Here is a 23,991-nt window from a genome sequence, read left to right as displayed (position 1 = left end):
TTGCTTCTTTATCAAATTTTGTAAACTATTTTTGTTTCTATGCTAATATATTGGTTCAATTTTCATGACATGTATTTTTTAGGGGTTTTGATATTTCTTTTTTGCTTGGTGAAACAAAAATGAACGTGTCAGTTTCTTTTGAAAAATTAAATTAACTTCAAAGTGGTAACTTCAACCAAAATAATAACTCTAAACTAACAGGAAAGTTTGGAGTATCCTGGCATTTCTATTGTTGTGGTTTTAAATTGTTTAGTAGTGAAATGACTAGGTGTTTAAATGTATGGTGTTAAATTGTACGGTATAAAATTGTAGGACACCATCAAAAATGATTGTTCGATTACCTTTTAAATACACATTATCCAGTGGAATCTGCTAGGTTTATTGCACCAATTGAAATTGAAAGGCCTTCACGCTGTTTGAGAGGCCCGAACTTAATCATCAAAAAACACTAGTAATGTTCGTTACCTGGAGTTCGTTAACGGGTATATACTATATTGATATATATTATCCGGAGAAAATGAACAAAGTTTGAAATTCATAACGCGTTTTTTGTTAAATTCGGCTGACTCTAGGTGAAAAACGACGACGGCAAAACCTGCTTAGAAATTTGGCAGAATGAGTCTTTTGCAATTTCGTTAATTAGTAGCCAATAAAGCATTCATATGGCCAGGCAATGTTACACTTGCAAACAAGGGCGGATCTAGGATCATCTCGAAGTGGGTGGGTGTCGACCAAATTGATTTTCCGAGCTCGATTTTTTTCCTCTCGCCAATTTGATTTTTAAGTTTTGAAAACTGTTTAAACATTGTCAGAATGCAATGAAATTTTGCATGGTGAACAAACCCATTACTGTGAACAGATTTGCGCTCTGTTACGGTTTCTCAACCCCTCGTAGCATTACAAAATAAAGCTGTTCAAAAATTGTTCACATGGCGTTTTGCATGTAACACCATGCATTATGCATTTAGCCGTTGTAACACGTTTAGCAATTATAAAGATTAACAAGGATAGTCAGTTACTTTGCAAAAAGCACAGAATGATCCGATCATAGTCTTAAAAAATACATTTTTTTTCAATTTAGCGTCGTTCTTTTCTGTGAGGTGTGATAAAAAAAATCTGAACAAAAAAAAGAAATTAAGCAAACGCGAGTGTCCAAATCAAATAGGTCAATTGATAGACATTAACTTTTTGCAGAAAAAATTGCTACTTGAAAAGAAAAAAAAATCGTAAAAACAATTTAAGAAACTTTCAAAATTTTTCGTATTCTTTCTTGCAGAAATTTTTTTGAATTTTTGGAGTTTTTGATACACAAAAATGCGCTAAGACCTGAAAAATCGAGTAAATTTAAGTTTTCACGGCTTAATTGAAGCTTAAATAAGCTATTGTAAGCTTGCACTCGGGAGGGAGGGAGGGAGGGAGGGAGGGAGGCAGGGGAAGAGCCCTGAGTTCTTTCAAAACACTTAAATACCCTGTTTTGGTCAAATTTTCTGTGCCACGGACAATTTTGAATAAACGGGCCAAAAAATCGTCTGTGGGCATTTTTTTGGAAAATGTTGTCCAAAACATTGCGTTTTTTTTCGACGCGCGCTTCTCCCTCTCATCGGCGTGTGCTTTTCCCTTTCATCGGCGCGCGCGTCCGCCCCTGCCGCCTAAATCTGCTACTGCCTGCAAATTATTTTTTATTTGAGAATTTCACCATTTTATTTTTTTCATTAAAGTGTTTTAAAGGCGAATACTCCTTCAATTACGGAACAATTTTGCGCTCTTTTTTTTTGCTATTTTACCTTTACCAATTTTGCAAGTTTTGTTCGAGGTAGTAATCAAGAGAAGCTAGACTGAAATCAAGGTCAGGTCAACGCCCCTCTACATGGAAAAACCCATTAGCTGATTTGGGGAGAAAACACGGTGAACCAAGGGTGGGCCCCGAGTCTGCAATCATTGTATTTTTCCAAACAGGATGGCAAAAACAGATGACTGATGAAAAACGCTTCCGAATAATTTACAATTAACCTTCAGACGCGTTGGTTTTGAAGGTTGTTTCCATTTGATGGATTCTCTGTTTTCTCATAATCGCTTGAATTGTTCTGATTTTTGATTTTTTTTAAGAATCGGAATTACGACACAACGGCTTAAATTTGACACCAGAGTGCTCGGAACAGAAACTAGCTCTAGGGCGAAATTTCTTGGCAAAATAAAATTCAGGGTATATTGGAATTCTGCAGCGAGAAATACAACAAGAAATGCCAATTATTGTGCAAGCAGCTAAGAAAGTTTGAACTTGGTTAACAGTTTTTTTTGTGAGAAAGGCTGCGAGCTTGTTTGTCCTGGGTTTGAAAATAATGATTATCATTATTTTAATATCTTAAATTCTCTATGCTGGAACTTGAGATGGTTCCGAGCTTGTTTTTTGCTGTACCTTTTGTGCTTCTATATAAATGTTTCATATTTTTTTTTTCGTTTTCAATCTGACCAAAGGTTTGCCGCTATAATTTTCGCTTTTTACGAAATGTGTGAATAGTCGTTTTTTATACATACTACGAATCGCCGCATACCCCAAGAAACTCATGAAGGAAACTCTGGAAAGCAGAAAAAATCAGACTAGTTTTTCTCAACACGCGGAAGAATTATTGCCTTTTTGCGGGAAGAATTGTAACTAAAAAAGTTTAATATGATATATCAGTCGAAATCATCAGATGTTTTTTTGTAGTTTCTGGAATGTCAAGAAAAAACCACCAAGATTCCTCAAAACCTCGGATGATCAGAACTTGAAGTCAATTAAAAAATTCGGTTCTTCGCAAAAATTTGTCTACTGATATCTGCCGTTATATGTACTTTTTCCTCAAATAACAAATAACCAAAAATTTGGTTGATTATATTTTTTTCAGCCGTGATTTAGAAAAAAAATTTCAAAAAAATTTTCCAGTCAGTGTCGAGAAAAACAGTTTGAAATTTTTGATTTTCAGTCTATTTTCGAACGAGTAAAGCGATCGAGTAACATTCATTGTCTGAAATTTTTAGGCTACGAAAATTTGATTTTAATAAAACGAAAACTTCATAGTGCTTCTTAGGCAGAAATTTAGCTTAATTAAACGCTATCTGAGCAGAAATATTTCAAAACCAATAAAATTGTGGAATCTTTTTTTTAGTGTTTTGTCTTCATTTGTTTGTTTGTTTTTCATTAATTGAGGCAAATGATGTCGATAATGCCTATTTAACTAACTTTTTCTACGTTTTTATGGTTTTCTCATCATACCGCGTACAAAAAGCGTTTTCATTCTGAAATAATGAAAAAAATATATTTTTTTTGCAGTTTTTTTATGACTATGGTCGGAGATTCTGTGCTACTTGCACAGCAACCGGCTATCCTTGTTTTTGTTTGATGTTCGCTTTATAGTTTTAGTTGTATTATTCATACCAATGATGTTTTTATCAGGATTGTCCTTTTGAACCACAGAAGTTAAACTGAGCCACAAAAGTCACTACTTAACGATAGAAAAATGGACGTTTCGGACGCTGCAACATTTCACGCTGAAAACAGGACTTTGGCAGAAAACCTAGACACTAACTACTCCCAATTATCAAATGGAGACGAGTCTGGAATTTCAAAAGAAAGCTTTGACAACGAGGTGCTGGAAAATGAAACGACGACGAGCAAAATAACTTCTCACGAAGCAAAACAAAACAACGAACCGGATTCGGAAGAGGCAGTGGAATACAAAACGAGCGACGAAAACGCTTCAATTGGTGCTGAAACAAAAACTGACTTCGATGTTCCATGTGCCGACAACACCGATGAAATTATTTCACAAAGTGGGTCGGAAGTGGAAATTGAGTCGTCAGGGGGTTCCGATTCTGGAGTTACAGAGGATTCTCAAAAACAGATGCTTCCAGAAACAGAATCCAAAACACCTACCGAGGAACCTTTTGGAATTGAGAATACTGCGGATGATGATGAAATGTCTGAGTTAGATAACTCGGCTAATTTTGATGCTAAATCGGTGCTAGAATTTCAAACAGATGATCCAACACACGCCATAGACAAACAGGACCAAAATTTACAACAGGATGGTATATCGGGCATTGAGTCGACAAGTGAAACGACCGAAAGAGACGAGACAGATAGCTTTGATCGACTGAGTAGCATGGAAGAGTTTGAACTTCATGAAAATCTTTTGCTTCAAGAGGATGATGAAAATATGCGTGATGAAACACCCAACTCAGAAGTCGATTTCGATGTTACAACTTATGATAGAACTGATTATGATAACTACAGTGATGGAAATGATGAGTACGTTCAGTTGGATAACCAGTCGTCTACCTGTGGTCTTGAGAACATTCTAGAAGATGACGGCGAAGCCACTGAGACAGAGGAAGCACCGAATGTGGATTGTGTCGGTGATTCTGCTTTTCAAACAGGTGAGTATTTAGTTTAGCTACTGCAAGGGTATTGCATCGGGGTACAGTAGCGTACTGGGGCTCAATTTTGGTTGCCAAATTTATCCAAAGAGTCCCCCTTTTGGTTTACCATTTGGAACCCGCCTAGTTTACAAAAGCCATTTATGGCCGACCAATGCTAAATTTTTTTCTGAAGGCAACTTAGGACAAATTTAGACAAATCTCATCTAGGGGAAAATGCAGGCTTAAAAATACAGTTTTTTGGTCAAAACCTTCCACAAAGGGCTCAAATACGACATTTCTGAGAAATGGTAGTTAACCGGTTTCGGCAGAGATAATGGATTATAATCTCTATATTTTTTTTGTAAAACTATTCGCGAAACTTGTTCAACAATTTCTGCTTTACTCACTGTCTACTCGAAATCTAAACTTAATTATTTGTATTCGGACTTTCGAAGAAAGTGAGGAATATAGATGCTCAATTGATATTATCAGTCTGAAATTCATATTTTGCCAATAAGTTATTCGAGACCAATTGAACGGCCGTCGGAACATTCCGGGCTTTCTATATAAAATGCGTTTTTAACCCCACTCTACTTCCTTACCCTTTCGCTTTTGTAAACGAGGCGTTGTAAGCGGGAGGAGGGGGGGGGGTATTTGGTTTTGGGTGTAAACGGGGAGACTTAAACGAGATGGTGAGGGGGGGGGGGCGTAAATTGGACAATTGGATTGAGGAAAGTAGAAATAGATTTTCAAAAAAATGAGAAACTAAAAAATTAAACAGAATCTTTGATTTGACAAAAATTAAGATTATAATTCATTTTTAATTGACTATATTTCTAATCTTTTTAGAAACTGATAACAAAAATTCAATAAAATCGATTAGTATCAATGAAGCTCCTACGCGGGACACGTTCGAGTCGAAAAATTTCATTTTATGCTAGAGTCTGTAAAACTGTGGCAAACAGTGAAACTATTGATTGCTAGCTTCAATTGGAGGAAGTTTTCTCCAATTCATTTGTTATTTAAAAAAAAACTCATATGCTCATTCAAACAATTCAGTTATCGAATATCGTTTTTCTGTGAGTTTTTAGGTACAGATTTTTTCTAAAACAGTTTTTTCGACACAAACAATTTTGAAAAGCTTTAATATGATTTTTTCTTCATGTAAACATCATAAATTTTGAGAAATCGTACAAAGTAACAAAAGGCAAATAATCTCGAACATCGAACAAAAAATAAAATCGAACAAAATAACAAATATTCTGTTTGTTGAAAATTTGGGCAGTTTACTTGTTTCAATCAGACCATTTCAAACTTCGAAGTGAAGCTGATAAAAAATCAAATGACCCAGAATTCAGTCTAAGGTTGATTGAGCGCGCACAATTTTTGAGCCATAGCATCCATTTTTAGATCTAGAGGATACTACGAAACAAGCAAGAGATGAAAAGACGCCAGATGCACATCTTCTACCTGGAGAGGATGAAGTGGAAGGAAGCATTCAAATAGAAGGAGAACAGGATTCAAAATTGACGGGGGATCCCTCCAGGGGTGACCGCGACGAAGAGGTTGATATTCTGGAGAAGAACAACTCAGAGAAGGAACGGGAAGAGATTGAAGTTGAAAGCGAAGTGGAATCCGCCCTGGAGGCTCATTTCGATACAAAGGACAAGGATGCTGATGATGGAAAGAAGGGTACAAGCGAAGAGTTGAAATCAAGTCTCGTAGAAAAGAATGCTTTCGAACACGTGGAGTATCCTGGAGCTGCAGAAGAGGAAATCGGCGAGCTAAATGATTCTACAGAAAGGGCATCTGAGGAAAAGATAGTCAAGGAAAAAGAAACCGAAGAAACACAGACTCAAGCAACACCAATGGAAGAGTTCAACCAACAGCTCTTAGAAAACAATACCGATCCTGAAACAAGCGAGCTGAATGATTCGACACGGAATGATGCAGAGGATTCAACAATCGAAGAAAGTGTAACAGACGCTATGAATACCCGGGAGAATGCAACGGACGAGTGCAACCAACAGCTCTTAGACAACGATGTCGATCCTGAAACAGGCAAGCTGAATGATTCGACACGGAATGATGCAGAGGATTCAACAGCTGAGGAAAATGAAAAAGACGCTACGAATACCTGGGAGAATGCAACGGACGAGGGCAACCAACAGCTCTCAGACAACGATGTTGATCCTGAAACAGGCGAGCTGAATGATTCGACACGGAATGATGCAGAGGATTCAACAATCGGAGAAAGTGTAACAGACGCTATGAATAACCGGGAGAATGCAACGGACGAGTGCAACCAACAGCTCTTAGACAACGATGTCGATCCTGAAACAAGCGATATGAATGATTCTACAGGAAATGAAGCAGAGGATTCAGCAATCGAAGAAAGTGTAACAGACGCTATGAATACCCAGGATGATGCAATGGACGAGTGTAACCAACAGCTGTTAGACAACGATGTTGATCCTGAAACAGGCAAGCTGAATGATTCGATACGGATTGATGCAGAGGATTCAACAATCGAAGAAAGTGTAACAGACGCTATGAATACCCGGGAGAATGCAACGGACGAGTGCAACCAACAGCTCTTAGACAACGATGTCGATCCTGAAACAGGCAAGCTGACTGATTCGATACGGAATCATGCAGACGATTCAACAATCGAAGAAAGTGTAACAGACGCTATGAATACCCAGGAGAATGCAACGGACGAGTGCAACCAACAGCTCTTAGACAACGATGTCGATCCTGAAACAAGCGATATGAATGATTCTACAAGAAATGAAGCAGAGGATTCAACAAACGAAGAAAGTGTAACAGACGCTATGAATACCCGAGAGAATGCAACGGACAAGTGCAACCAACAGCTCTTAGACAACGATGTCGATCCTGAAACAGGCAAGCTGAATGATTCGACACGGAATGATGCAGAGGATTCAACAATCGAAGAAAGTGTAACAGATGCTATGAATAACCGGGAGAATGCAACGGACGAGTGCAACCAACAGCTCTTAGACAACGATGTCGATCCTGAAACAGGCAAGCTGAATGATTCGACACGGAATGATGCAGAGGATTCAACAGCTGAGGAAAATGAAAAAGACGCTACGAATACCTGGGAGAATGCAACGGACGAGGGCAACCAACAGCTCTCAGACAACGATGTTGATCCTGAAACAGGCGAGCTGAATGATTCGACACGGAATGATGCAGAGGATTCAACAATCGGAGAAAGTGTAACAGACGCTATGAATAACCGGGAGAATGCAACGGACGAGTGCAACCAACAGCTCTTAGACAACGATGTCGATCCTGAAACAAGCGATATGAATGATTCTACAGGAAATGAAGCAGAGGATTCAGCAATCGAAGAAAGTGTAACAGACGCTATGAATACCCAGGATGATGCAATGGACGAGTGTAACCAACAGCTGTTAGACAACGATGTTGATCCTGAAACAGGCAAGCTGAATGATTCGATACGGATTGATGCAGAGGATTCAACAATCGAAGAAAGTGTAACAGACGCTATGAATACCCGGGAGAATGCAACGGACGAGTGCAACCAACAGCTCTTAGACAACGATGTCGATCCTGAAACAGGCAAGCTGACTGATTCGATACGGAATCATGCAGACGATTCAACAATCGAAGAAAGTGTAACAGACGCTATGAATACCCAGGAGAATGCAACGGACGAGTGCAACCAACAGCTCTTAGACAACGATGTCGATCCTGAAACAAGCGATATGAATGATTCTACAAGAAATGAAGCAGAGGATTCAACAAACGAAGAAAGTGTAACAGACGCTATGAATACCCGAGAGAATGCAACGGACAAGTGCAACCAACAGCTCTTAGACAACGATGTCGATCCTGAAACAGGCAAGCTGAATGATTCGACACGGAAAGATGCAGAGGTTTCAACAATCGAAGCAAGTGCAACAGACGCTATGAATAACCGGGAGAATGCAACGGACGAGTGCAACCAACAGCTCTCAGACAGCGATGTCAATCCTGAAACAGGCACGCTGAATGATTCGACACGGAATGATGCAGAGGATTCAACAATCGAAGAAAGTGTAACAGACGCTATGAATACCCGGGAGAATGCAACGGACGAGTGCAACCAACAGCTCTTAGACAACGATGTCGATCCTGAAACAGGCAAGCTGAATGATTCGACACGGAATGATGCAGAGGATTCAACAATCGAAGAAAGTGTAACAGACGCTATGAATAACCGGGAGAATGCAACGGACGAGTGCAACCAACAGCTCTCAGACAACGATGTCGATCCTGAAACAGGCGAGCTGAATGATTCGATACGGAATGATGCAGAGGATTCAACAGCTGAGGAAAATGAAAAAGACGCTACGAATACCTGGGAGAATGCAACGGACGAGTGCAACCAACAGCTCTCAGACAACGATGTCGATCCTGAAACAGGCGAGTTGAACGATTCGAGACGGAATGATGCAGAGGACTCAACAGCTGAAGAAAGTGAAAAAGATGCTACAAATACCCAGGAGAGTGCAATGGGAGAGTTCAACCACCAACTCTTAGATAACGATGTCAGTCCTGAAACCAGCGAGTTGAATGATTCTACGCGGAATGAAACAGAGGATTCAACAGCCAAAGAAAGTGAAACGACCGCAAAGGATACGCGAGAGACTGCAGCGGAAGAGTTCAACCAACAGCATGTAGACAACGATGCCGATTATGAGACAAGCGATACGAATGATTTTACAGGCAATGAAGCTGAGAATTCAACAGCCAAAGAAAGCGAAACAGGCGCCTTGAATACCAGGGAAAGTTTAACGGAAGAGATCAACCAGCAGCTTGTAGACAACAACGCTGATCCTGAAACAAGCGAATTGAATGATTCTACGCGGAATGAAGCAGAGGATTCAGCAGCCAAAGAAAGTGAAACGGCCGGAAAGAATAGGGTAGAGAGTGCAACGGATGAGTTCAACCAACAGCTTGTAAACAACGATGTCGATTATGAGACAAGTGGTACGAATGATTTTACAGGGAATGAAGCTGAGAATTCAACAGCCAAAGAAAGTGAAACAGACGCCTTGAATACCCGGGAAAGTTTAACGGAAGAGATCAACCAGCAGCTTGTAGACAACAATGCTGACCCTGAAACAAGCGAGCTGAACGATTCTAAACGGAATGAAGCAGAGGATTCAACAGCCAAAGAATTCGAAACGGACGCAAAGGATACCCGGGAGAGTGCAACGGAAGAGTTCAACCAACGGCTCGTAGACAACGATGTCGATTCTGAAACTAGTGAGCTGAATGATTCTAAAGGGAATGAAGCTGAGAATTCAACAGCCCAAGAATGCGAAACCGACGCTATAATTACCCGGGAGAGTGCAACGGAAAAGTTCAACCAACAGCTTTTAGACAACGATATCGAGCTTGAAGATGCCGGCCTGATGGACTATAAACAGATTGCAGCTGAGGATATAACATCAGAAGAATGTAAAACAGACGAATTGATGACGCAAGAGAATCCAATCGATGAATGTAACAAGCAGTTTTTAGACAGCACTTTTGACCCTGAGCACAGCGAACTAACAGGAACTGCAGAAAAAGTCACTGAGGATGCGACAATCGAAGAAAATGCAAGCGACGACATGATGAGCCACGCGAGTCCTACAGAAGAGTTTAAAAAGCAACTTTTAGCAAACGATGTCGAGACTAAACCCTCCGAAAATATTGATTCTATAGAAAGTGCAACTGACCAACCTATCGTCGAAGAAACTGTAACAGAGGAAATGAAAACTCAAGAGAGTTCAATGAAAGAGTTCAAACAACAGCTCTCAGACAACGATTTCGAGCCTGAAACAACTAGCGAGCTAAATGAACCTATCCAGAAAGAATCAGAGGATTTAACAGCCGAAGAAAGAGAATTAGGGGAAACAAAGACCGAGGAGAACCAAATGGAAGAGTTCAAACAACAGCTCTTAGAGAACGATATAGAGCAAAAACCCATCGATCTTACCGGCTCTACGGAAAATGAAGCCGAGGAAGCAGATCGAATGAAGATACCAGAGACTCCATTGGAAGAGCTCAGCCATCATCTGCTAGATAGTGATATCGAATCAAACGTCACGCATCAGATTGATTCTACAGAGACTACAACTGAAGACCCAACTGTCGATGAAACTAAGACCCAGGAATGTCAATTAGATAATTTCAACAATCTGCTGTCGAACAACGATGTCAATCCTGATTTAACACAGGTTGTTATTGGAGATCCTGCGGCCGAAGAAATCAAAACGGAAGAAACTCAGACCCCAGAAAATTCATTAGAAATGCAGGAGAGTCCCACGGAAAAATTCAACCAGCACCTTGAAGAAAAAGATATGGAGCAGGAAACCACGGAGCCTATTTATGCTACAGAGAATGAAGAAAATGAAAAAGACGAAACTGAGACACAAGGCAGCCAAGCGGCAGAGTTCAGCAACCAGCTATTAGACAGCAATGTGGAGCCTGAACCCATCGATCTGGCTGGCGAGATTGCAGGTCCGGATCCAGCGGCCGAAGAAATTGAAAAGGGAGAAATTGAGACCCAGGATAGTTCAATGGAAAAGCTCAACGATCAGCTCATAGACAACGATGATGAGTCAGCACCCATCATTCTGACAGATTTTACAGAAAAGGTAATTGAAGATCACACTTTAGACGAGACCGAAACATGCGAAAGTTCCATGGAACAGATCGAACAACAGTTTTCAGGCAACAACGTGGAGCGTGAAAACAATGAGTTGCACTTTTCTTCTGAGAATGAAATAGAAACTTTGACATCCCAAGAAGATGAAGAAACTAAGACTCAGGACAGTCCATTGGAAGTGTTTGACACTCAGCTTCAAGACAGCGATGTCAAGCCTGGACACATCGAACGAACTGTTTCTGTAGATATTTCAACGGACCAACTAGCCGAAGACAGTGAAGCAGCCGAAACGAAGACCCAGGAGAGTCACTTGGAAGAGTTCAACGAACAGCTCTTAGGCAATGAACCTGAAACCAACGAGCTAGTCAATTCTACACAAAACGCAGGAGTAAGCTCAGCAGTTGAAAGAACTGGAACAGACGAAACTAAGGCTCAGATGAGTCCAATAGACAACGACGCCGAGAGAGAAACCATCGGTATGACTGATACTGCTGTGAATGAAACAGAGGAACCAATAGTCGCAGAAATTCTGGCAGATGAATTGAAGTCCCAGGAAAGTCCAACTGAAGCGGTTAGCCAGCAGCTGTTTGACAAGCACGTAGAGCTTGAACCCATCGTCTTAGTTGGTTCTTCAGAAAATGTAGAGGAAGAAACGGCTGCAGAACAACTCGCTAGACAGACTTTGGAAACCAAACCGGCTAGTTCTAACGTCGAAGAGCTGCCAGTAGGATCCAAGGTGTCGATTTTTGAGGCTGCCATTGACCAGCAATCTGTGAAATTGCACCAACAAGGCCAAAGCAAGCTAACAACCGAAAATGATGACTCGAAATCTGGAACTGAGAAACACAAAAAATTGATTTCTTTTTGGGAACAAGTGTCTCAAACAAGCGAAGGGGAAACAAGTCAGAGCAAGAGTACAACTTCAGTTACCAGCAGTATTTCGAATAAGCGATCGGTTTTTGACGCCCAATTTCAGACTGTACTTTCCAGTTCGAGTTCTAAAACTACGAACAAAACAACTGAACAAAGTTTCTTGCGCCAGACATCTCGAACAGATCAAAGACTCATTGACGACTCAGAAACTGAGCAGGAAGTCGCGGAGCGAAGACCCATTGACGAGTCAGAAGTCGCGGAGAGCTCTGAAGCAGTAGAGACAAGCCAAATGATAAGCATCGAAGACATTGTACTGGAAGCGTTCGAGTTTTCAATAGAAGCTAATAAAGAGCCAGCGGGTGTATCGGAGCGTCATGTTCATTTTGATCTGCAACCTGAAGACTTCGAAACCATGAATTACAGCAATGAAAGAACGTCAGAATCGGATATTGGGACACCTTTTGAAAAAGAGCCTGAGTTGGAACATATAATCTCGTCTGAAGCAGGAGAAGACGATGATGATGAAGAAGCAAGACGAAAACAAGAAGAAAAAGAACAAGCTATACATGAAGATGAGGAAAACCAGACAGTTGAAGCATCTGATAATGGAACGGAAAACCAGGACCAAATAGACACAGCTTTAAAAACTGATAAAACAATTGAATCTGTCCAAAAAGAAGACATCGAGTCAGTACTATCTGAGTATCCAGAAGACGGTACCAGTAGTTTAGAGACAAGCGTTGCTCGACAATCTGACATCGAAAAACCAAACGAAAGTGACCGACAGGAACCGAGCCAGCTGGAATCTGAATCGGAGGAAATACCAGATCTACATGACAAGCAAAATGAAGAAACGCCAGAAATTGAAGAAACACTTGAATCGGTCCTTATAGACAACATTGAGCCACAGTCGTCTAAACTTCCCGAAAGTGTACTAAAAAACTTGGACTCACTGGTGTCGCCCTTTGTTGCCGAAGAAACAAATGTAACTGTTAATCAGGAAAATACAGAACTGGAACCTCAATCGGAAGATGAACCGGAACTTGATCTTCAAGAAATTGAAGAAACGATTGAGCCTATTGTACAAGAATGCAACAAATCAGCGCCCTCAGAGAATCAGGAAGACGTGCCTAAAGTGAACAATGATTCAGATGTTCCTACGGCTACAACAGAACAGCTAAATGAAGATACACAGAGAGATGCAACAGAAACTGTACATGAAATACATGAAACGCAAGATGTATCGGAACTGGAAGACACAGAAGTTACACTGAAGACCGATTTAGGCGATATCAATGAGCATGCTATCAAGGAAGATATCATTGAGAATATCGAGAAGGAAGTACCAGAACTGGAGTGTCAACAGGAAGTCAAATCAGAAGACGAATCGAAACAAGCCAAAGACTTCGAAAAAACTATTGACATTGTTGAAACAGGAGACACTGAGTCATTGGCTTCCGAAGACCACAAAGGTGAAGAAGATCACAAAACTGAAGAAACAGATGCTTTGGCCACTTTTACAGAAAAGCTGACTAAAAAAATTGAAAACGGGATCACAGAACTAGAATCTGAACAAGAGGTTGAACTAGAGTTTAAGGAGGACGAAACTGAACAAGCTATTATTTCGGAAGAAATAACTGAAAATGCTGAAACACCAGATATTGAGCCTTCCAATATTGTTGAAGACGTATTTAGAACAGAAACGCCCAATGAAAAAGATACGGAGAAGCAGCTTACAGAAACCGCGGCTAAATCGGTAAATGAGCAACAACTGGAATCTGATCGGGAAGAAAAACCAGAAGTTACCGACATCGGAGCTGAACAGACAATTGAGTTTGAGGAAATAAAAGAAAACTTTAAAAAAGAAAACATCGAGTCCACGCATTTTGAAGTCCCTGGAGACGACCATGCAGTCCAAGATCCAGACGGTTTAACGACTTCTGCAGAAAACCAGCTTGAAAATATCGTACAGGTCGCAGACCTAGAATCTGACCCAGAAAATAAATTGAAAGCTCAAAAAGACGAAATTGAACCAGCTATCTATACCGAAGAATCAATTGAAAAATTTCAAACAGCAGATGTTGAGTCAGAAGCTTCCAAAAATCTTAAAGAGACTATTGAAAATAAAAATTTAGACGCTTCAGAGGCTCCTGCAGATCAGATTGGAAAAAATACGGAGAATAAGCTCTCAGCACTGGAGTTTGAACCTGTATATAAACAACAACTGGAATGTGAACCGGAAGAAAAACCAAAAATTACAGAAGACAAAACTGAACAAGCGATGGAAGTCGAGGAACTAACTGCAAAAGTTGTAAAAGAAGACTTGCCTTCGTTGCCTACAGAAGTTACTGAAAGCGACCTTATAGTGCACAATTCAGAGGCTTCAAATGCTCCTTCAGAACAGCCAAATGAATGTATCGAGGAGGACGTCACCGTGAAAGATCAATCAGAAGTTAAAACTGACGAAACTGAACAAGCGATTGAGTTGAACAAAACTATTCAAATTGTTGAAAAGTCAGACCTTCAGTCACCGCCTTCCGAAACTCGTGAGGATATTCTCAAAGCTGAGGATTCAGACTCTTCAAGCGCTGTTGATAAACAGCCTCAAGAAGACATAGAGAAGGACCGCACACACCTAGAATCTGAACAAGGAGATGAGCAGAAGGAATCTGAAGCAGACAGTAAACCAGAAGCTACAGACGGCAAAGCTGAGCAAGTTATGGAACTCGAGGAAAGAGCTGAAACTCTAATAAAAGACGATTTGGACTCTTTGCCTGCCGAACTTCCTGGAGGTAATTTTATAAATCACAATGCAGAGGCTTCAAAGGCGCGTACAGTAGAGCCAAATCAAGATATCAAAGAGAATGTAACAGTGGAATCAAAACAACAAGCTGAAATTGAAGAAACTGAACAAGCGTTTGAGATGAACGAAACTAATGAAAATGTTAAAAAAACAGACAGTGAGTTAATGCGTGCCAAAATTACTGAAGATTTTCTAGATACTGAAGATTCAAACGCTTCAAATGTTATTCAAGAACAGTCAGAAGAAGACATAGAGAAATATCGCACAAAACTGGAATCCGAAACAGAAATTGAACCACAGGAAGTTAAACTGGAGGAAAAACCTGAGGCTACAGATGACAAAAACGAACGAGCGTTGGGATTTGAGAAAACAATTGAAAGTGTCGAACAACAAGACTCAGAGTCAGCGCCTTCCAAGTTTTCTGAAGATGGCCTTATAGTTCACGAGTCAGAGTCCTCAAAAATTTCTGCACCAAATGAAGATACCAAGGAGACGACAGCTAAAGATGAACCAGAAGCCGAAAATGACGAAACTAAACAAGCGTTCGAGCAGAATGAAACTGTTAAAACGGTTGAAAAAGCAGACATTGAGTCAACACCAGCCGAAGCTACCGAGGACGTGGTCAAAATTAGAGAGTCTGACGCTTCTAGCATTCTTATAGAACAGCCTGAAGAAGACTTGGAGAAGGAGTATAATGAAGTGGAATCAGACCTGGAAGATAAACCGGAAAAAACTGAACAGGAGGATAAACCAAAATCTACAGATGAAAGAATTGAACAAGCGTTGGATTTCGAGGAAACAACTGGAAGTATCAAAAAAGAAGACTTGGAGTCGGCGCTTTCCAAAATTCCGGAAAATATTCTCAATGCTGATGAAGCAGACGCTTCAAACATTCTTCAAGAAATGCCTGATGAAGGCATAGAGAAGGAGCGCACAGAACTGGACCCTATAATGGGAGATCCACAGGTGGACTCTATACTGGAGGATGAACCAGACGCTACAGACGACAAAACTGGACAAGCAATGGTAATCGAGGAATTAAATGAGACTATTGAAAAAGAAGGGTTCAAGTCAGAGCCTTCCAACACGCTTGAAGATGGCCTAGTAGTTCACAATACAGAAGCTTCAATTATTCCAACAGAACAAACAAATGAAGATATCAAAGAAAAAGTCACAGTGGAAAATAAAACAGAAGCTGAAATTGATGAATCTGGGCAAGTGGTCGATTTGAACCAAAATATTGAAACCGTTGAAAACGCAGAAATTCAATCATCGACTGCCAAAACATCTGAGGAGTTTCTCGAAGGCAAAGAGGAAACAACTGAGAGTATCCAGCAGCAAGACTTGGATTCATCACATTCTGAAATTTTGGAGGACGATCTATTAGTTCAGGACACAGGCGCTTCAAAAAGTCCTGCAAAACAGTCAACTGAAGATAACAAGGAAGTCACTGAATTGAAGGATGTTCTAGAAGATGAAATTGCCGAAACTGAACAGACGGTCAAGTTGAATGAATCTATTGAAACTGTTGAAAACGCGGGCATTGAGTCAGCGCTTGCCAGAGTTTCAGACCATTCAAACGTTCATAAAAAACAGCCTGAAGAATACACAGAGAAAGAACACACAGAACTGGTCTCTAAAGTTGTAGATGGGCCGTTTGATTATGATCTAGCTGATGAACTAGAAGCTACGGACGATAAAACCGGACAAGCAATGGAAATCGAGGAATTAACTGAGAGTATCGAAAAGAAAGAGTTGCAGTCAGATTCTCCTAAAACTCTTGAAGATGACCTAGTAGTTCAGGATACAGAAGCTTCAATTACTCAACAGTCAAGTGAAAATTACAAAGAGGAAGTCTCTGTGGAAATTAAACCAGAAGCCGAACTAGAAGTTACAGAAGACAAAACTGAACAAGTGATGGAGTTTGAGGAAACGACTGAAAAGATCGTAAAAGAGGAGTTGGAATCAGCGCCTTTTGGAATTCCTGAAGATGACTTTGTAGTTCACGATACAGAGGCTTCAAATGCTGCTACAGATCAGTCAAATGAAGAAATCAAGGAAGAGGTCACAGTGGAAGATAAACCACAAGCTGAAATTGGCGAAGTTGAAGAAGCGATCGAGTTGAACGAAACTGCTAAAAACCTTGAGAAAATTCTCAAAACTGAAGATTCAGACGTTTCAAGCGTTGCTAAGGAACAGCCTGAAAAAATCATAGAAAAGGAGAACACAAAACTGGATTCTGAACCGGCAGATGATCCGCAAGAATCGAAGCCAGACGGTAAACTAGAAGTTACAGAAGGCAAAACTGAACAAGCGATGGAGTTTGAGGAAACGACTGAAAAGATCGTAAAAGAGGAGTTGGAATCAGCGCCTTTCCAGATTCCTGAAGATGACTTTGTAGTCCACGATACAGAGGCTTCAAATGCTGCTACAGATCAGCCTAATGAGGAAATCAAGGAAGAGGTCACAGTGGAAGATAAACCACAAGCTGAAATTGGCGAAGTTGAAGAAGCGATCGAGTTGAACGAAACTGCTGAAAATGTTGAAAAAGCAGACATTAAGACAACGCCAGCTGAAAACCTTGAGAAAATTCTCAAAACTGAAGATTCAAACGTTTCAAGCGTTCCTAAAGAACAGTCTGAAAAAGTCATAGAAAAGGAGAACACAAAACTGGATTCTGAACCGGCAGATGATCCGCAAGAATCGAAGCCAGACGGTAAACTAGAAGTTACAGAAGGCAAAACTGAACAAGCGATGGAGTTTGAGGAAACGACTGAAAAGATCGTAAAAGAGGAGTTGGAATCAGCGCCTTTCCAGATTCCTGAAGATGACTTTGTAGTCCACGATACAGAGGCTTCAAATGCTGCTACAGATCAGCCTAATGAGGAAATCAAGGAAGAGGTCACAGTGGAAGATAAACCACAAGCTGAAATTGGCGAAGTTGAAGAAGCGATCGAGTTGAACGAAACTGCTAAAAACCTTGAGAAAATTCTCAAAACTGAAGATTCAGACGTTTCAAGCGTTGCTAAGGAACAGCCTGAAAAAATCATAGAAAAGGAGAACACAAAACTGGATTCTGAACCGGCAGATGATCCGCAAGAATCGAAGCCAGACGGTAAACTAGAAGTTACAGAAGGCAAAACTGAACAAGCGATGGAGTTTGAGGAAACGACTGAAAAGATCGTAAAAGAGGAGTTGGAATCAGCGCCTTTCCAGATTCCTGAAGATGACTTTGTAGTCCACGATACAGAGGCTTCAAATGCTGCTACAGATCAGCCAAATGAGGAAATCAAGGAAGAGGTCACAGTGGAAGATAAACCACAAGCTGAAATTGGCGAAGTTGAAGAAGCGATCGAGTTGAACGAAACTGCTGAAAATGTTGAAAAAGCAGACATTAAGACAACGCCAGCTGAAAACCTTGAGAAAATTCTCAAAAATGAAGATTCAAACGTTTCAAGCGTTCCTAAAGAACAGTCTGAAAAAGTCATAGAAAAGGAGAACACAAAACTGGATTCTGAACCGGCAGATGATCCGCAAGAATCGAAGCCAGACGGTAAACTAGAAGTTACAGAAGGCAAAACTGAACAAGCGATGGAGTTTGAGGAAACGACTGAAAAGATCGTAAAAGAGGAGTTGGAATCAGCGCCTTTCCAGATTCCTGAAGATGACTTTGTAGTCCACGATACAGAGGCTTCAAATGCTGCTACAGATCAGCCAAATGAGGAAATCAAGGAAGAGGTCACAGTGGAAGATAAACCACAAGCTGAAATTGGCGAAGTTGAAGAAGCGATCGAGTTGAACGAAACTGCTGAAAATGTTGAAAAAGCAGACATTAAGACAACGCCAGCTGAAAACCTTGAGAAAATTCTCAAAACTGAAGATTCAAACGTTTCAAGCGTTCCTAAAGAACAGTCTGAAAAAGTCATAGAAAAGGAGAACACAAAACTGGATTCTGAACCGGCAGATGATCCGCAAGAATCGAAGCCAGACGGTAAACTAGAAGTTACAGAAGGCAAAACTGAACAAGCGATGGAGTTTGAGGAAACGACTGAAAAGATCGTAAAAGAGGAGTTGGAATCAGCGCCTTTCCAGATTCCTGAAGATGACTTTGTAGTCCACGATACAGAGGCTTCAAATGCTGCTACAGATCAGCCAAATGAGGAAATCAAGGAAGAGGTCACAGTGGAAGATAAACCACAAGCTGAAATTGGCGAAGTTGAAGAAGCGATCGAGTTGAACGAAACTGCTGAAAATGTTGAAAAAGCAGACATTAAGACAACGCCAGCTGAAAACCTTGAGAAAATTCTCAAAACTGAAGATTCAAACGTTTCAAGCGTTCCTAAAGAACAGTCTGAAAAAGTCATAGAAAAGGAGAACACAAAACTGGATTCTGAACCGGCAGATGATCCGCAAGAATCGAAGCCAGACGGTAAACTAGAAGTTACAGAAGGCAAAACTGAACAAGCGATGGAGTTTGAGGAAACGACTGAAAAGATCGTAAAAGAGGAGTTGGAATCAGCGCCTTTCCAGATTCCTGAAGATGACTTTGTAGTCCACGATACAGAGGCTTCAAATGCTGCTACAGATCAGCCAAATGAGGAAATCAAGGAAGAGGTCACAGTGGAAGATAAACCACAAGCTGAAATTGGCGAAGTTGAAGAAGCGATCGAGTTGAACGAAACTGCTGAAAATGTTGAAAAAGCAGACATTAAGACAACGCCAGCTGAAAACCTTGAGAAAATTCTCAAAACTGAAGATTCAAACGTTTCAAGCGTTCCTAAAGAACAGTCTGAAAAAGTCATAGAAAAGGAGAACACAAAACTGGATTCTGAACCGGCAGATGATCCGCAAGAATCGAAGCCAGACGGTAAACTAGAAGTTACAGAAGGCAAAACTGAACAAGCGATGGAGTTTGAGGAAACGACTGAAAAGATCGTAAAAGAGGAGTTGGAATCAGCGCCTTTCCAGATTCCTGAAGATGACTTTGTAGTCCACGATACAGAGGCTTCAAATGCTGCTACAGATCAGCCAAATGAGGAAATCAAGGAAGAGGTCACAGTGGAAGATAAACCACAAGCTGAAATTGGCGAAGTTGAAGAAGCGATCGAGTTGAACGAAACTGCTGAAAATGTTGAAAAAGCAGACATTAAGACAACGCCAGCTGAAAACCTTGAGAAAATTCTCAAAACTGAAGATCCAAACGTTTCAAGCGTTCCTAAAGAACAGTCTGAAAAAGACATAGAAAAGGAGAACACAGAACTGGGTTCTGAAACGGTAGATGTTGCGCAAGAATCTAAACCAGACGGTAAACTAGAAGTTACAGAAGACAAAACTGAACAAGCGATGGAGTTTGAGGAAACGACTGAAAAGATCGAAGAAGTAGAGTTAGAACCAGCGCCTTTCGGAATTCCTGAAGATGACCTCATAGTCCACTATGCAGAGGCTTCATCGGCTCTAACAGAACAGTCAAACGCAGACATGGAGAAGGAGGCCACAGGACTGGATTTTGAATTAGAAGATAAACCACATGTACAATCCGAATTAGAAGATAAACTAGAAGATATGGATGACAAAGATCCGCAAGGTTCAAAGCTTGCAGAAACAGACGAAAATATCCAAAAAGAAGACATCGAGTTAGCGCCTTCCGAGATTCTTGAAGACAACCACAAAGTTGAGGATATCATTGACTTCCCAGCCCTTACAGAACAGCCCATAAAAAACACCGAGATTGAGGTTACAGAATTAGAATCTAAAGCGGAAGTCAAGCCAGATGTTCAAAACAACGAAAATGAACAACTGTTGATTTCAGAGGAAACTTTCAAAAATGTTGAAATAACAGAAATGGAATCAACGCCTTCTAAAACTCTTGAAACTGAAGATTCAGACGCTTCAAAGGCTTTCAAAGACCAACCTAACGAAGTTATCGAGAACGGGGTCACTGAACTGGATTCTGTACTGGGAGATAAACCACTGCTGGAATCAGAAGGGCAAGACAAACCAGACGAGGAAATTGAAGATGCAGACGCTCTGACATCTCTTACGAAGCAGCCTAATAAAGATATCGACAACGAGGATCTGGTATCTGAACCGAAAGATAAAACTGAGGTTAAAAACGATGAAAATGAACAAGCAATCGATTTGAATGAAACTATTGAAAATTTTGAAAAAACAGACACTGAGTCAACGCCCTCCGAAGTTCCTGAAGATGATATCAAAACTGAAGATTTAGACGATTCGATGGCTCCTACAAAACAGCCAAATAAAGATAATGAGAACAAGGTGACAGAACTAGAAAACGAGTCTTTTGAAGATATCGAAAACCAAATTGGGAAACAATTTGAAACTGAAAAACAGATAGAGCTTGAAGAGAGCATGGAATTGGCTCAGGGGGAAGAATTGAAGTCAGAACAATCTAAAATAGCGGCGGAAGTTCCAGATCAAAAGGAAACACTCATTTCCTCGTTTGTAGCAGACAAACCCGAGCAAGAGGAGAAACAGGAAGTGACAGAACTAGAAGCTGAGAAAATACAAACACCTGCAACTGATGATTTAAAAAATCAGAAAGTAAAAGAGAGCGAAGAAACAAGTGAGAGCGTTGAAGAATCTGCAGATAAAATGGGAAATACGCTTGAAATTGAAGGAAGAGAAGTTAACGAAACAGTTGAATCATTACAAATTTCTGACCTTGACCCAATACCGACTGATCTCTCTGAAAATATTCGCCAAAGTATGGAAGCACTCGTTTCTCCGCCTGTTACAGAAGAACCAACTGAGATGAATGACCAGAAATCAACAGAATTGATACCTGAAGTTAAAGATGAAATGGCACTTGAAAATAAAGAAGATGACGATAAAGCTAATCAGATAGAAATCGACACTCAAATCGAAAACCAAAACCAGTTTGAAAATGAAAAAGTGGCGGAAATTAACGAATCAAATCAATCGGTGGAATGTGACGATATTGAGTCCGAAATACCTGAAATTAAATCAGACTTTTCTGAGAAGTTTGAAGCAACGTTGTACCAGTCCCCTGCTATTGATGAGTCTGATTTGAGCTATGGGCATCTGGAGACTACACATGAAACCGTCGTTGAAGAGAAATTGGCAGATGCCGAGGAAAAAGAAAAAACAACTGACGACAGCGCTGAACTATCAGAGGACCCTGGAGTTCAGTGTGCTCACGAGATGCTCTCCAAAAAGATGACAGATGGCGAACCAGATGAAGAATCATTGTCTGTATTAATTGACAAGGAGCTTCTGGAACAGTCCCAGCGATCCAGTTTTTCAGAAGATCAGCTTGTTTCTCATAGCAAGGTAAGTGATCAAATTTTAGATCAGGTCAGTGCAGAAAATGCTGGGACGTCCAATTTCGACGAGTTAAAGCAGATATCCGATATCGACTCCGATGACTCTACGGTCGTTGACGAAGATGCAGGAATTGCAGTTGACGCGAGTCCAGTTCGAGATACTCCTGAAGAGAGAAAGACTCCGGTTCAAGATGTTGAGGAAATGTTAGTTGTAACCAATGGATTCGGAAGCCCAAGCAAACGTCGTGGCGATTTCTCTTCTGATGAAGGCGAGTGTATGATACAGCTGAAAGGATCTTTACGATTCTCAAATTCAATTCGAGGAATTCCAGAGTCTAATGGGTTCTTCAGTGACAACGAACACTACTTCTCAGACGCACCGACGTTAAACAGATCGGCTAAGTATTCAAACGACGCCAGCTACTACGTGCAATCAGATACTGAAGGGTTTACACAACGTGGAAGAACCTCTTCTAAGCAGAGTCAACGACCAAATGTTCGATCCGCTTCATCATACGGAATCCTGGACACCTATGCCAGAGGTATCAGTCCTAGGCCATATTGCAGGGACCTGCAAATTTTCCCACCACAGCAGCGTAACGGTCATGAAACAGACCCCGGAAGTATTTCGACATTAAGAAGACGACAAACTTCACCGGAGACAAGGTCGGGTCGGTCCTCGAGCATCAGAGATGAAATTGAGCGAAATAGAGCGGAGTTTTACGCTTCTACATTTTTCCGACCGCCGAAATACAGCTGGAGTCAAAGTCAAGCAAATGACTATGATGAAAAGACAAAGTCAAGTCCAAAACTGAACCGGTTCAATATTTCGGATTCACCCAACAAAACGCTTCCGAAAAACGCGAAACTGTCAATTATGAAAATCGAACATCAACCTGAACAAAGTCTGAACGGATCCAAAGAAAATGAGCATGATGATGAGCAAGCTGTTGTTGAGACGAATTCTGCAAAGTCGCAGTCGCTCCAGAAAACAGAGAGTTTTTCGCGGTCCTCTTTGAAAAGTCGAGGATCCGTATCAAAACAAACTAAATCTCTTGTCCTTTCTAAAGTGGCGACTGATATTTCTAGCCCGGTCACGCCCGAAATAACGAAATCTGACTTGAAGCCCGCGAGAACTGGTGAAATAGCAGTCGCTCCGCTGGAACCAATGGATGCGACGTTGCCGAGACGAGGCCGTAAAACCAAGAAGTCATCTGAAACAAAGAAAAAGGGTTCGAAAGACCCCTCTGGGAACAACGACCAGTCTCGTTCTAGGTCCCGCTCGATAGTAAATGCTATGCGTAATTTGATTAGCTGTTCTATGCGACCCAGTGATTAGCTCCGATTTTATTAAAACATAAAAAGCGATGGCTGAAAGCTTCTTTTATATCAAAAAATTACCCGCGTTTTAAATACTCTGGAACTCATTATTATCTACTCAAAAGGTGCGGAAAATCCATTTATTCGAGTTGCTGACTGAGTAAATTTTCTTAAATTGCTTTCTAGAAATCAAAATTAGAAATCTATCCAATAATAGTGCAGTTTTATGCGCAGCATGCTTCTGATTTCTATATTATGCCAAGCAACTGACTTAATTTCGCGTAAAAATGTAGCAAATTGAAATCAAGTACTGTTTAAGCAGATGGAGCTTGAAAAACAAAATTGTCAATCAGAATTTTTGTAGTTGTTTTGGTTAAAAAATATAAATATTGAAATCAGTTACTATCTTTCGAAACCACGTGCTGAATTTTAATTTCATACTTGAATTAAATCATAAATGATTCAAAAATTCATTCTTGTAAAAAATGGAGTTTTCGAAAGTTTGGCTCATGAGGGAATTTGGCTTTTTTCCCTTGCCCCCGCACGGCTCTTTTCCTCTTTCCCTGCACATTTGAAATTCAATTTTAGAAAACTAT

The 23,991-nt window shown here is 40.6% G+C and overlaps 1 protein-coding gene across 1 annotated transcript in view; it reads left to right on the top strand.

Moving 5' to 3' along the window:
• Positions 1 to 23,732, top strand: part of LOC134845788 (titin-like) — a 28,997-nt gene extending 5,265 nt beyond the window's left edge. Inside the window, exons 2-3 of the mRNA XM_063862869.1 lie at positions 3,434 to 4,416; positions 5,809 to 23,732. Coding sequence (XP_063718939.1) covers positions 3,498 to 4,416; positions 5,809 to 23,414 — 18,525 coding nt within the window. The 5' untranslated portion in view covers positions 3,434 to 3,497 and the 3' untranslated portion in view covers positions 23,415 to 23,732. The remainder of the gene's footprint in view (positions 1 to 3,433; positions 4,417 to 5,808) is intronic.
• Positions 23,733 to 23,991: the final 259 nt, after the last annotated feature.

The sequence above is a fragment of the Symsagittifera roscoffensis genome, chromosome 5 (assembly GCF_963678635.1).
Source record: "Symsagittifera roscoffensis chromosome 5, txSymRosc1.1, whole genome shotgun sequence".
Taxonomy (NCBI): Eukaryota; Metazoa; Xenacoelomorpha; order Acoela; family Convolutidae; genus Symsagittifera; species Symsagittifera roscoffensis.
The sequence above is the reverse complement of the archived record's forward strand: the minus strand, read 5'-3'. Positions and strand labels throughout refer to the sequence as shown.